This window comes from Lethenteron reissneri, chromosome 30 (assembly GCF_015708825.2).
Source record: "Lethenteron reissneri isolate LAM-NWPU_2019-01 chromosome 30, ASM1570882v1, whole genome shotgun sequence".
Taxonomy (NCBI): Eukaryota; Metazoa; Chordata; class Hyperoartia; order Petromyzontiformes; family Petromyzontidae; genus Lethenteron; species Lethenteron reissneri.
This window is the reverse complement of record NC_083808.1, coordinates 14,348,377-14,363,472: the sequence shown is the minus strand read 5'-3', so window position 1 is coordinate 14,363,472 and position 15,096 is coordinate 14,348,377. Positions and strand designations below refer to the sequence as shown.

Genomic DNA, 15,096 nt, shown 5'->3' with positions numbered 1-15,096 from the left:
ACGTTCCAAGCCATCGAGACCAGCCCAAGTCCTCTGGAGCGCTCGTCGTCTGCTATAATTGTGGCCTCCGGGGCCACGTGGCGTCCGGATGCCGGGCTCCTCGACAGCGCGGTGCGAGACCTGGAGCTGCGGACGGCCCTCCTCACAAGCCTTCGCAACATCCTCGGGCAAGTCATGGCACCCCACATGTTCGGCCTGCACACACACCCACTTTCCTCTCACAAGGTCCGACACACGATTCTCGGGGTTTGGGTGCTGGTGCGTCGGGTCGCGGCATGTCGGGGAGGGCGCTCCAACCGGGCCAATGGTCCGAGTTGGCTCACCGAGTTGTGGCTGCATCGGCGGGGTCGTCCGTTGTCGCGGGGCATATTGACGGGGTGGAGGTACGGCTACTGGTCGATACGGGAGCTTCGGCAACTATCATTTCGGATTTAATTTATAATATCCTGCCCGTTCAGAGTCGCCCGTTGCTCCCTGTCAATATACCGTTTTACGCTGCGAATGGGGGCTCGTTGGGTATTATCGGACAAATTCGAGCGCAAATTTCGATAGGGGACATTAAACTATCTGGCCCGGTGTTCGTCTCCTCCTCGCTGGCTATTCCGTGCCTGTTGGGGACAGACTTTTTGGCCAAATTGCCCATCAAAATTCTGATTGACCAGAAATGCATCGAGCTTCCATCGGGCCGACGTATGACGTTCCTACCTGCCACCCCTGCCTTGCATACTGCCTGTGCTACGGTACAGGCGCTCGTTGCCCAGACGGTGCGTGTACCCCCGGGGGCACAGATGTTGGTACCCCTGCGCTTGCGTCGACCGTTCGATAAAGGGGTCTCTGACCGGGGCATTATGTTGGGACCATCTAGAGCCGGGGTGAGTGGGCCAGATCTGGTGACGGCCCAGACTATTGTTAAAGGGGATGGGGACCCGTTTATCGCGGTCCTCAATGTCGGGACACGGACGGCAGTGGTTTCGCAGGGTACCGTGTTCGCACATGCGGTTCCGGTACCTGCGGAAACGCCGATCATTGGCCAGGTGGCCACCGATTCTCACACGCGATTAGCCTCAGACGCTGACGAGGGTTGGCTGGATGCGTTGTGTGCTGAGTCACCTGACCTGTCCGACGCACAACGTGCTAAATTACGCGCCTTATTGCGAGAATTTTCCGACGTCTTCAGTAAACATAAATACGATATCGGATGTACCAAATTGCTACGCCACCACATTGACACCGGTGACAACACTCCTATCCGCCAAAATCCTTTTCGGTTAAGTCCCGCCGAAAAGGATCATGTCAAATCGGCTGTAGATGACATGTTGAAATCGGACATCATTTCTCCCTCAACCAGCCCTTGGGGTGCACCCATAGTGTTGGTTAAAAAGCACGACGGGTCCCTAAGGTTCTGCGTTGATTTCCGGCGATTAAATAAGATCTCGGTGGCCGATGCTTATCCGCTTCCTCGAATGGACGAATCGCTGGATGCCCTCGCGGGATCGCGATTCTTTTCCACTTTGGATCTGCTCTCAGGATTTTGGCAACTTCCCTTGGACGACGAATCTAAGCCCAAAACAGCTTTCCGAACGCCGCACGGCCTCTTCCAATTCAATCGCTTACCCATGGGATTACACTCTGCTCCTGCGACGTTCCAGCGCCTGATGGAATTGGTCCTCGCTGGCTTGCAATGGGAGGTGTGTTTGATTTACCTGGATGACGTTATCGTATTCAGTAAGACGTTCGAGGAACATCTTGATAGGCTTCGGGCCGTCTTTCTCAAGATGCGCGCTGCTAATTTGAAATTCAAGCCACAAAAGTGCCATTTGCTGCGCGAATCTGTTAAATATTTGGGTCACATCGTCGGCCGGTCAGGCATCTCAACCGATCCCGCCAAAACGCGTTGTGTCAGCTCCTGGCCTACTCCCACCTCGGTGGGGGAGGTTAGAAGCTTCATCGGCTTTGCTTCATATTACCGCCGGTTTGTCGCGGACTTTGCTTCCATCGCTAAGCCACTACATGCCTTGACGTCAAAAGGGGTCAAATTTCATTGGGGGCCGGTGGAGGACGCCGCTTTTGTCTCTCTTCGGGATGCCCTGGTGGGGGCCCCGCCGTTAAGCTACCCCGATTTTTCCATGCCCTTCGTGCTCGACACGGACGCAAGCAATACCGGGATTGGAGGCGTGCTGTCACAAATTGTGGGTGGCGTGGAGCGCGTTGTGGCTTATGGTAGTAGAGTACTGTCCCCGGCCGAGCAGAGGTACTGCGTCACCCGCCGCGAACTGTTGGCTATCGTGTTCTTTATTCAACAGTACCGGCCATATCTGTACGGCCGGCATTTCACCGTCCGTACAGATCATGCGGCGTTGCAGTATGCCCTACGAATTAACCAGCCATCGGGGCAGTTGTCCCGATGGCTCGAGATCATGCAGGATTTCGATTTTGAGACAACTTACCGGAAGGGGATTCGCCACACCAATGCCGATGCCCTATCACGCCTGCCGATCGCCCCGGATTGCACTTGTTTCTTGGGTTCGGGCCGTTGCAAATCGGCAAGTGACGGCCAGGATCGGGTTCTTGCGGCCGCAGTTGATACTCCTTCGGACGCTGGTCCTATTTCGGGGGGTGGGAGTGATTCCCTACTAGGCTTGTCGAGTGCTGAGTGGGGTCGCCTCCAAATGGAGGATGCGACCCTCCTGGCGCTACGGCGTCGCGCGGAAGGATCAGGTCAAGGGAAGTCGGGCGTTGACTCATGGGGGTGGTGCCAGGGCCTACTCATGCATTGGGACGGGACGATCCGCCGTCACAGGTTGGTGGTGCCTTGAGGGGTAGGGCTGTATGGGCTGCTCATGAACGGCTCCTGCACCTGGGTACCCTCAAAACACTTGCCATGCTCCAGCTTAATTACTTTTGGCCGGGCATGGCAAGAGACGTGGACGATCTGCTGCGATCCTGTACCCAGTGTGCACAACGGAAGCCGCCGGCGAAGGGAGCCAGTCCACCGCTCCAGTCCATTTCGGTCACCCGGGTTAATGAGCTGGTCGCCCTTGATATTTTGGGACCGTTTCCTTCCACGCCGAGGGGTAATAAGTACCTGCTGGTTGGCGTGGAATATTTCACGCGATGGCCTATGGCTTGGCCCCTCGCCAACCAGTCCGCAGCGGCCGTTGCGGAGGCTTTTGTTCAGGGCTACGTCCTCGACAAGGGCGCTCCGGAACGGTTGTTGACCGATCAGGGAAAGAATTTCACTAGTACCCTTTTACACGAGGTATGTGGCCTTCTGGGTACAAAGAAAATTCGTACCTCGCCTTACCATCCACAAACGGATGGGATGGTGGAACGCTTGCATAGGACTCTTACGTCCATGCTATCCCACCAGGTATCTGAGTCCCAAAACGATTGGGATCTACGGATCGGGGGAGTCCTGGCGGCATACAGGATGGCTCCTCACGCGGCGACCGGTTTCTCGCCATTTTTTTTGATGTATGGTCGCGAGGTTGACCCGCCTGTCGCGACTCAACTGACGATTGCCGCGCCTCATGCTAAGTCGAAAATCGCCGACCATGTTAAATTTAACATCCTTCGCTTGGCGGAGGCACGGCAGGCGGCCATGCAAAACTCTGACTCTCGCCAGAAACAAAACTAGAGATTGCGATCGCGCCGGACTCACACGCACGAATGGCACCCGGGCGACCGAGCATGGTTGCACTGCCCCCAGGTGCCATTGGCCACCTCGGCTAAGTTGTTGCGACCATGGAGGGGCCCCGTAGAAATTGTGCAGGTTGTGCGGCCTCAATGTGTGCGCATTAAGTTGGGGAAGCGTCGGTGGTTTGTGCACCCTTCACGGTTAAAGCCATTTTTTGCTCCGCACGCTTCCTCCCACGTAAATGGCCGAACATGTGGGGAGTCCTCTGACTCCGGGAGGGCGGGGTCGCCGCCAGCCTCTGATCCGCTAATGACTGTCCCGTCTTCAGGAGCCCCAGGACTGAAGCCCTCTTGGCTGCCAGCCTCCCCCGTGGGGGTCGGCGCTGGCACGTCCGGGAAACCGGACGACCAGGCACCTGCTGATGCGACACCTGCCACCGACTCTACCAAGCCGGCCCCTTGTGACGGGCCCGCTGCACGGACTCGCGCCAAAACGCGCCGGTTGTTATGATTAGCTTTCCGCGCGTGTTCCGTTGCTGCGGAACCCGCTCATTGTATATATGTTTTTTGATGGTTGTATGTGTGTGTAATAACGATGAACGCGCTATCTGCTTGTTGCTTGCTGTCAAAATAAGTGTGTGCGTGTGTTGGGAATCGACGGAGAGTCTGCTGTGGTTGCTGAGTGTCAAAGGGTGTGTGTGCGCTGCTGCGTGGAGTTGTTATCTTGATGGTGAAGTTAATTATTAACGTGGGAGCGTCGGGTATCCTGTGCTGTACCATCTCGTGGGTTACCGTGCGCAATGGGCTTAATTGAAAAAAAAAATTTTGTGGTGTATTGTGCAGCGAGGTGCTGTGTGCGATGCGGTCGTTGCATGAGAGAGAATAATTGTGTTGTTGCTGCAAAGTTACGACAGGATTAATGGTGTGTTGGTCGCCTGCAGATCTGCTTGCTATTGTGCTTAAATGTACGCGTGTGATCGCGATATGCTGATTGCATGTGCTGTTATACCGTTCTGTATATGTGTTGCGTTTTTGGGTGGGGGGTTTTTTTTATATAAGGAACCATCGGTTGATGTTACGCTTGTTCTTGTTATTGTTACTGTTACGAGGCACACGTGTATTGACGGTGTTAATCTTTATTCTTGGGGGTTGAGGGATTGTTGCAGCCGGGACGGCTGCGAGCTGTACAGGGGGGGGTGATGTAGGGGTTATTACGGGAGAAACGGCGGACAACAAACACAGGGCTGTCGGCACTCACATACACGGGTGGTCACACCGACGTCCGCATCAGTTATTGCCCACGCCCCCAGCCCTCGGAGGCGATCCCTATAAAAGGTGGAGACCCAAAGAGCTCGAGTTCAGTTCGACACGAAGCTGACCAGTGAAGATCCAAGACTCGGAGATTAGGCCCTGGGACTCCCCGGTCTCGCCGTCCTTATAAGGGCCGAGCCGGGTAAGCCAGTGGCGCGGCCCAAGAGCTTCCAGACCGCTGCCCTTATCAGGGCAAGGCTGGTTAGCTGGTGCCGAGATCTGTGCTTGCCAGGGCCAGATCAGTCAGCCTCCCGTAGCCCAGTAGAGGAGGACTGGGGGACAGGACAGATGGCTTAGGACTAGGGTGGGTTTCCCATAGTACGGGTGAAGGGGCCGATACCCCTTCAACTATTGTACCTGTCCCGGAGTTAATAAACAGAGTGTGCCTCAACTTCGACATCGTCTCCTCGAACTTACTACACATTTCATATTATAAAAGCTGTTCAAGATTGGACATTTTTTGGGGCTGAAGTAGCTTTTAACATGGGAGTCGATGGGAACACAACGACCGCTTAACGAGCAATCTTCGAGAAACGTATCTCGCTCGCTAAGCGAGACACGCCCCTGTATGGGATGTGTCCAAAAACATTGTAGACAATAAGGATTTTTCCAAATGACATGATTGGCACGTTTGTTATATACGAACCTACCACTATTAATAACAAAGGTACATTCTCAATTTTCAGAATTAGCTCCTAATGAGAAGTTATAAATTCATTACCGAGACGTATTTGTTTAAACACAGCTGAGCACGGAGCCCAATATGTCAAGCAGCCAAGGTGTACGTGAGGTGATTTATAAACGTGTGAATATACTGTATATCATACATGAGAGTCATTGGTGAATAATCATGTATACATCTGCCAATATAAAATAACTATGATAAAATGTAAATCCATATGGTAACATAGAATATAAAATACCTTTCTAAACTCATTAATGATAAACAATGTGGTTTCCAAGAGTACCCAGTAAACGCGAACAAAATACGTCACGCATGCAGAACATCCGTTTTTTTCTTTGTGTTCGCTTGCAGTGACTAGTCAGTTATGATACCTCACAATACGGACAATTGGTTAAAATATTGCTATGAATTATTCATACATTTCGTTCTCAGAACCACGATGGGTTAGGAAAGGGGGTACTCGGTTGAAACAAAATTAAACAAGGGGGTTACAGTCGCCAACTAAGGTTGAGAATCACTAGAGTAATAGACAAGAGTTCACGTCTTCCTTGAGCTGAGGCAGGTGATAAGATCATGGGAACAGAGACGATGGGATGGAACTCCAAAGCAGAGAAGTAAGTGTGTTTAAATGCAGTGTGGTGGCCGAGTGTGGGTGGGTGAGTGAGTGGTTCGAGTTGTGGGGAACGGTTGTGTATGTTGAACTTCTTTCGCACCATAGATAGTCAGCCATACTAATTTGAGGTGCAGCGAAAGGACAACAAACTAAACACAAAAAGCAGTTAAAAAGCAATCGTGGCGGTTAGCGTACTTCATTACGATCTGGGCGGCCGGAGGTCGACTCATCCTCAAATGAGTACCTGGTGCGGTGTGTAAATATCGTCACTAGGGAGACAAAGGTGGTCGGACATGGTGCTAGCCACCCACCCCCTCGTGTACCGTGCCTTCAGAGGTGTTCGCTAACAATACTTGCCCCAAAAGTCTGTTAAGGCTACAGTATAAGGGGGATCTTGGTGTTTGTGTTGTTTTGGTCTACAGTGTAGTGGTTGAGCACAGCATGCATACCACGAAACAGTCAGTTTGCTACACCGAGTCCTCACATGGGTGAAGGATTCTTTAACATGGGCGGCCTGCCAACTGACCTCCACCACACATATATCTGTGCAATACCGTAAGAATGCAATACATTCAATTGACTGGAATAGCAATTAGGGGTGGAAGAATGAAACAAAAATCAAATCGATGAATACCAATTCCTAAGTTAATCAAACATGAAGCGAATCTTGATTTGAAGCTTTCGTGACTGCAGTAATCCATATTCTTTGGTTCTTTCGGTAAAGTTACATAGGTATAAAATAAAATAAATCACGACATTTCGATCGCAACACAAGCGGTCGTCCTCAGACGGTAAAAATAGAATCCAGAAGTGGAACTGCTGAACCAGCGAGAGAGCATTTACAACAAGAGGTTATATATGTGGCGATGGGCGAGCAAACACAACTGACGTGCTTGCGTCCGTGGATGGAATTCCTTTCCAGCTCAGACCCCGCTTGCTTGCCCATCGCCACATATATAACCTCTTGTTGTAACAGCTCTCTCGCTGGTTCAGCAGTTCCACTGTTGGATTATATTTTTTCCGCCTGAGGACGATCGATTGTGTTGTGATCGAAACGTCGTGATATATTTTATTTTATACTTACGTGACTTTACCGAAAGAACCAAAGAGTATGAAGCGAAACACGTGCGAAAATGTTTATTTTTATTCCTATTGTGTTCGTGCAGTTCACATGACCATTGCAGTCACGAATGGCCACGGGCATACGCTATTATTAGATCACGGGATCGAATCGTGGCCCTGTATCAGCGCAATTAATCGAATCGCCGCTGGTGACGGTGGTAAAATTAACCTCACACTAACCTAAAGCAAAGGGGGTCGTTTCCTTCCCTGCTGCATAGCGGCTGAAGGCAGCGCTTCATGTCAGGCTTGGCTCCAGAACCCTGCTCCACTGCGTGGGTAGCATCCACTCATAGGGTGTGTACTCTGGCTGGGAGGGCATGTATTTAATGTCCACTGATATGGGCCGTGTTTTGACCTTGAAGAAGGTTGGAGCAGTGGCCGATAACTTTACCTACTTTTAGAGTGGCGAGTGCGATATGTCAGCGTACAGTGGTCCGTCGTCAGCACTCTGAGGCACCGATGAAAGTACGAGGACAAATTTGGGAAGCCCACGGTTGGGTCTTATTTGCTTTGACAAGCAGACGTGTCGTGAAAATTGCACTGCATTTGGTTATTCTAAAGCCGCGAGTTTGCCGTTGAGTGGAAGCAGGAGGTGTGGTTTTCCATAAGTGAATTTCCATTCCTGCAGAGCTACATATTCATGAGCGCATAGCACGTCAGCAAGTGCCAATTACACACAACACACACACACTCAAAAACAGCATAATCTAAAATAAACTGTTTGGCTTTGCTTAAAATTAACCGCTCTTGTACACACACACACAGAGCACGCAGCAGACCAGTCCGCTCGGAATGAAGCTGCTTTACCTTCGACTGACCACCGTGCTTTTCATGGACTGTTTCATCAATTGCCATGCGTTCAACCTTGACACGGATCATCCGATCATCAAAGAAGGAGACGAAGGTAGCCTCTTTGGTTTCTCCGTGGCCCTCCACAAGCAAGTGCTGCCCGAGATCAAAAGCATGTGAGTGTCTACATGTCCGTGGGTGCTGTGTTGGGTGTCGTGGCCGTGTGACTCCTGTGCTGAGCAGATGAGGATTGTTTTAAGTCTCGGTCAATAATAACAATGCAATGAATACGATACTGGCTCACTTGCTTCATATCAAAACTTAAAATGCAAAAGGGTCTCATGTTTTCAATTATATTCTATAGGATTGTCATACATTTGAAGAGAATGCGTAAGGTCAGGGAAATTAATATAAAAAGTAAAAAAATCTGGGAGGAAACTTTGCTTTCTGCAAATAAAGTTATCCTGCTGATGCGTCATTGTCCTGTGGGATACGCGTAGTTATACACGCAAATGCTTATGATAACTAGCTCCAGCTTTCATTAATGTCAGTTTAATTGGACCCTACTGTAACATGTTAAATATAAAATCCGAAGATAAATGTTCTTTCAAACAGAACAAACCCACATATAGACTTCCACAATTACGTAAATACTTGAGAGATAACGGATAACGTCAAAAGGAAATTATATTTTATGCATGTATTTGGTCAAAATGAACCTGTTGTACCTCCAAAAGGTGCTTCATTCAAACCTTCTGTGACCCATTCTAACTATGGACAGGAAGTGTGCTATGAGCAATGCCCCTGAGGTCTCCTCATATTTTCGCACGAGTTGATTTTTCAAGTGGAGGGCAACGAAAGCGATGCTGCATACATCAAAAATAACCGCTCTCTGCATCCCCCTGCCCTCTGGGTGAACAGTGTTTTGGAAGACAGAATTGTAATAACCAGGCTCTGCTCATCTGTATCGTTAAGAAGCAAATAATTTGAGTCACCTCCGCATCACCCTAAATGTTCTCATGAACGTCACACAGATGTCTGGGTGAGGAGCCTAATAGTGTTGTTGCGATCTGGACCCGGTTTTGGGCTCTTGGCTTTCCCGACACACATCCCTGCTGGATATGAACGGACTAAAGGCTCTAACACAACAGGGTAGAGTTGAGTAAAGGAGGAGGTGACCCAATAATGCACCTCTCATCTGCCGAGGCTGTGTATCCAGGGCAGTCTGGCATGAGTTTGATGTTTTTTATGGAAGAAAATTACACTTAAAAGTTACAAGCAAGTGCATCATTACAGCACCCGAGTGACAAACTATAACTGTGACAATACGCCCATACCTTTAATACATCCGAGCATCGCCGTCAGTGGTAATATATGGCGGCACGTTTGATGGTTATTTGAAAGTCTTGTATCCCGTTACCAGAGCTTCAGAACCGCGTCAGACGCTGCAGGGTACACATCCGAGCAATGCACTGACACGGGCAGAGCTGCGTGTAGTTAGTTGCGGCGTGCTGTAAGTGGCTGTGCCTTGTTTACGCGCAGATGAGTTACCACGGCTTGGTTCTCATTAGGACACTGAACAAACGCACCAGTGTACACCCTGGCTGATAGTTTGACACAACGTCAGGCAGACCTTTAGTCTTGACCGCGCAGTCGCTGAGAAAGCTGTTTCTGGATTTGCATATTGGCATGATTTATGAATGTAATCATAATGTTTCTGACGAGACAATGAATGTCCAAACCGGTCCAGAGTTTGTTTGCATTGAACCAGTGCTGCTGAATTTATGCATTTCCAGAAGCCGTGTGGCTGATGGGTTAGGCGCTCTTCCCCCTCCAACCCAGCTTAAATATACGCTGCCAAGCGTGGTGGTGTTCATTCAGACGCTGTCTCCCCGACAGACCTGTTCTTCACCTGAGGACGGCTGCTTGCGTTGTGGCCGAAACGTCGTGAGAATAATTTTATTATGTTTTATTTTTATTATTTTATTATTTCCCTTCTACGTGACTTTACCGAAATAACCAAGAAGATGTGTTATTTATATTCACGATGACGTTATTTTTGCGTTTAGTTTGTTGTCCTTCCCCCGCACCTCCGGTGAGCACGGTTGGCAATGCACGGTGCGAAAAAACTTCAACATCGTGTACACACAAACATTTATAAGAATGAGTCGTGATCTTTATTTTATTTTATTTTTATTAATTTTGATGTTTTACCTACGTCACTTTACCGGAAAAAACCTAAGAATAAGAATGAGAAATCGATGTCCCTGTTACCAATTTTTTTTAAACACGTGTTTTGTTTGTCAAGCGAATGAAAGTTTTTCGTGTGCTTGATATCGTATCGATGTAGCGCACACGCTTCGCATTATAAAGAGAGAGTGCTGTGATTACAATTGAGTTATGCATGTAGATATGTTGACCTTCTTTTGCACCGTACGTAGCCAACTGTTCTAATCGGAGGTGCAAGTTAGTCCGAACTTAAAAACAACTGAATGTTCAGATGATTATATTAATTGTGAATGCACAGTGCCGGAGAGATAGTCCAGGCTGCTAAATTTAGAGTGCAGTGCATTGAGGAACGCAGCAAGCACGCCTTGCCCACACACAACACGTGAGCAGTCGATATGCAAGTGGCACTCATACCCCAGGGATCACTGTCGATTTGCTCGGCTTGTTTCCATTAACACGGCATTGCTGGCATTGCTACGATTCCACCATTGCGGATGCCCTCGAAACTATTTAGCCCACGCTGAATAGGTCTGATTTGTGAGGAAGTCGAAATTGATTGTCCCATAGATAGACGCCCCTGCCATAGGAACGTGGAATCTTCCACCACATCCTCAGGGCTTTAAACGGGAGACGAGTACCACCTCGATGCCATTTTAGACAGGGCTTCACTTTGGCACAAGACTTCACAAAGTATGCGTTTTGATTTGTCATCTTTAACTAAAGATTACAAACGCATAAAGTGAAGGTAAAATGTACGAAAACAAGAATTGCTCGGTTAGCCTTCGCACATGGGAATAACCGGCTGTCTCCTATTACAGTTGGAAAATGCCTCACCCAGCATTCCCTGCTGGTCTCTGTCCAAACGAGCAGTGGCAATCAATCCCGGTCCCCGAGACAGTGGGCTGGAGGGGTGAATGAGGCAACGTTCCCCTAACCTCATTCAAAAAGGTCTCACAACAGGGCCGGTTTTTGCCGCTTTGAATTCAGGGGCCAACGCCACATGGCATTCTGGCCCAGTTCTCCGGCCCTGGCCCTCCAGTAATAAAGCGTGGCCGCTCTGGCAGCAGTCTAGCAGAGGGTTAGGGTTTGTTCTCATCCCCAACAAGGGTCAACACAAATGACTTGCATTGTGGGTGTCCGCGTGATGCATTTGGTTGTGAACAGCCCGACACAAACTCGTTGATGTTTAATAAACATCAACTCCAGAACTGCACATAATTGGGGGGGGGGGCTGCTGGTAAGAGAAGTTTCATTGATCCAGATATCTCATCTGGACTGTATGCACAGCATTCCTTACAACTCCTGTTTGTTATTTGCAGTGAGGGGTAGTTTAATGTAAATTCCATTATCCAAGAATTTCCAGATGAAATCACGGGAGTGAATGCAAGCATCCACTCCACGGCACAGCGCCCTGTGCACGACAAGGCGGGTGGCATGCGTGCCTCTGCTGTGCAAGTAGTGGGGCACAGCTCGTGGCCACCACGAGGGACCCAAGTGGCGGTCGTGGTGCCGCGCCTCCCCGCAACCGGGACTGGCACGATGTGAGAAGCCTTCATCCAGCAGTGGAATGACAAGGGGGGTTATTATTATATACTGTATATAACTTTAGTTAATGTCCCCGATGCAACGGGTCTCCATTTCACATTTTAAATACTGTAAGTCAATCCCACTGGGCTCTCAGCTGGTTAAAATGCATTGATATAGTGTTGTGACCAAGTTAGAATTGTTTACGAGTATTGTGTGCACGTAAATTGTTCTTTTATTTTTAACTTATGAAGTCTGCACATGCTGTTGCCTCTCGCCCCGCACCCTAAATGTGGTAATGTCTAAGTGGTGCATTCGGACTGTGGCACAGCCCAGCGGATGTTGGCCCTGTCAATCCAATTGACCTTGGGGCGCTGGCACACGGATGAATACTGTGATGAAGCTGCAGACACGTAGGTTGAATGGTTAATTCAGGAGAACTCGTCCGTGGTGATGTGGGGAACGAATTGTGGATCATATTATCCGCGATGTTGTCCCATCAGTTTATTCCATTTAACCGCCACAACAACCCCATGGATAATTGTCTTCGTCTCTAAATTATCGTCCGCTGCCTTCATCATCTCTGTCTTCTCGCCCGCTCCATGCTCTCTCTCTTCTCTGACCATGCTGGCCGCTAGTCTAACTGTCTCACTGGTTTTCAACTTCCCACACAATTCTCCACTTCCTTTACCCCACGTCTCACTTAACCCCGAATCTCGGGCATCTCTCTCAGCGGCTCTTCTGGGTCCATCAACTTAAACTTTTCCATCTTACCCGTGTGCTCCTGCTGATGATGGTCTACCTAGTCTAAAATGTGAACGTCACCACCAGAAGATGTCATGGTCATTTAGCTTGGCGCCAAACAACATAAGTTGCGATGCTGAGGCAGTGATCAGGTCAGACCCGAGGAGGATGGGTGCTGGCAGCAACATGGACGCGAAGGGCTGACTGTACATTAGTGGCATGTGCCCAGGTGTGCTGCATTGGGAACATCTCAACCCTGACTTTGAGATCATCACACATGCACGAGGGAAGAGTTTTGTATTGAATAATTAAGGGTTTTGTATGTATTTTTGTAACAACCTTTTAACTAATTCAGGTTAATTACAGGATGCAATTTAACGTGTCTCTGTGCAAACAAAGGTGACAAGATCTGATGCCACTTTGTAGCAATTTAGAGCAGTGGGTGTGATGCGTCACGATATTCCCTGCCACGTTAATCCACTTGGATCAATCCACAACATATTCCTTTTGTGGGGGAAATTATAACTTCATGTCTCGGTCCAATGTTTTAAATGTATTTTTTTTGTTTTCCAGATAAATAATAATAAAAACACACAATTTGGAACACCCCCACCCCGCCCTCACGCCGACGTTTAGAACGTCGCCTTCACGGTGTGCTTATGGCACGAGTGGTGGAGCTCTGCTGCACTTGTGACCCCCCCCCCCCCACCACACTTGCACAGCGCGGGGTCAATTCATGCTCTCGGTACAACGGCCGCCCTCCCACACACGACCTGTCAACCCATACGGTTTACCCGTATCCTTGCATAGGGAAATAGAGTTTTCAGGTCCATATGGCGTACAGCCGTTTCAAAACGGGTAAAAAGAAATGTCCATGTCTTTGTGTTTCTCCCTTGTGATGGGATTTTGTAGGGTGAACGTTGAGATTAATAAAGGCACTGGGTGACCAATAAGGTCTGAATTGGTCTGTAATTAGGTAGGCACTGATAAGGGGTTGACAGGTACTATAGGTATGTTCATGTTGGCTGCACCTAGCCTGTTGGGAGCGGTAGTGCAGCGGTCAGTGCGCTGCGCTACGAACCCCAGCGATCCGAGTTCGATTCCCGATCACAGCCAAAACCAGTGAAGATTATCTGAACCAGTGCTGGGCTTCCCCTAGGTCGACTCAGCCTCGAAATAGTACCTGGTGGAGTGTGTAAACGTTGCCACGAGGAAGACAACTGTGGGTCGGGTGTGGTGTTGGCCGCAGGTGCCCGCTAACAGCTCCTGCCTCAACAGTCTGTTAAAGGCTAAAGGGGAGATCTTTGTTTCGTCGTTGTTGGCTGCACCTAGCCTGGCACAAGCGCCATGGTGACGTCACCGCCACTTGATAGCAAGTGGTGGCTGCTGTTGTTGTCGTCGCTGTTTGTCCGTGTTCATACTCGGAACTGTTCTCTGGAATAGGAATTCATGCCAGCGGAATAGAGAATACAAAATCTAGCTACGTGCGGAGATAAGATTAGCACCGGAGATTACACCGTAGTCCGACCAGCCACCACGTGTACATTACAGGCCTTCACGCTATCACTCAAGAGAGAATGATGCCACTGGAAAACTAAAGATTAGTCACCGTGCATGGCGAGGTGGTATTTGTTTTAAAACAAAACATTCATTTCACGATTTAAACACAACGCAAATGCAAGGTTACGCATCAACCCTGTATTCTTTTTTTTTATAATCTTTTTTAAACGACCATAAACAGGAGTTAACGTCAGAACCCAGGAACTTAACAACATCGGCATGTTTCTGGGAGTACGGTGCTGAGGTGTTCGCGTGCTTAAACCAGTAACTAAATGCGTATCCCATCAATTCCGCACAGAAGCACTCTGCAGCTTTACCGAACGAGACACATTTTTTTGCAGTTTGTGATATATGAAAAAAAGGTATTTAATAAATAGCGAAATATGTGGGAGCTCACGTGCTGATACAAAAAGTATTCAAGTGAACGGTGACCTGTGACTAAAGTGCCCTGACTGCACCCAATCTCCTTGAGATCTCAGAACTCAAGACGGTTCAAGCCTGTTTAATGCTTGGTTGGATGCGTGATCATCAGTGCATACCAGGTGTTTAGGCGTGTGTTCTGTGGGTGCTGCTACGCAACGGATGCGGTCCATAGATAGATTGAGTCCATTCATGGGATTGAATATTGCACGGACTATTGAGTATCAACCCCTCGCGTGCGTTAGGGCCCCTGGTTAGAGTGTTGACTGGGATGAATGGAGATGGTTTGAAAAGGGATGAGAAGGTTCCAGTAGTTTTCCATGTAACATTCTCGAAGCAGGATGGCGATAGGAGATAAGGAGAGGGAGCTCGAGAGGGGGAATCATCGTTGCAGTTCGCGGAAGGATCAGGACAGAGGCAGAGGGATTGAGCAGAGGAGACACGGAGAGGGAATTCGGTGTCA

General features: G+C 49.1%; 1 protein-coding gene across 2 annotated transcripts in view; it reads left to right on the top strand.

Moving 5' to 3' along the window:
- The first annotated feature begins 7,645 nt into the window (after window positions 1-7,645).
- Window positions 7,646-15,096, top strand: part of LOC133349562 (integrin alpha-6-like) — a 57,390-nt gene continuing 49,939 nt past the window's right edge. Inside the window, exons 1-2 of one of the 2 annotated variants that reach the window (XM_061563125.1) lie at window positions 7,646-7,661; window positions 8,133-8,332. In XM_061563125.1, the coding sequence (XP_061419109.1) occupies window positions 8,160-8,332 (173 nt within the window). In that variant the 5' untranslated portion in view covers window positions 7,646-7,661; window positions 8,133-8,159. Of the gene's footprint in view, window positions 7,662-7,803; window positions 8,333-15,096 lie in introns of those variants that run through there. The other variant, XM_061563126.1, reaches the window with a different exon arrangement.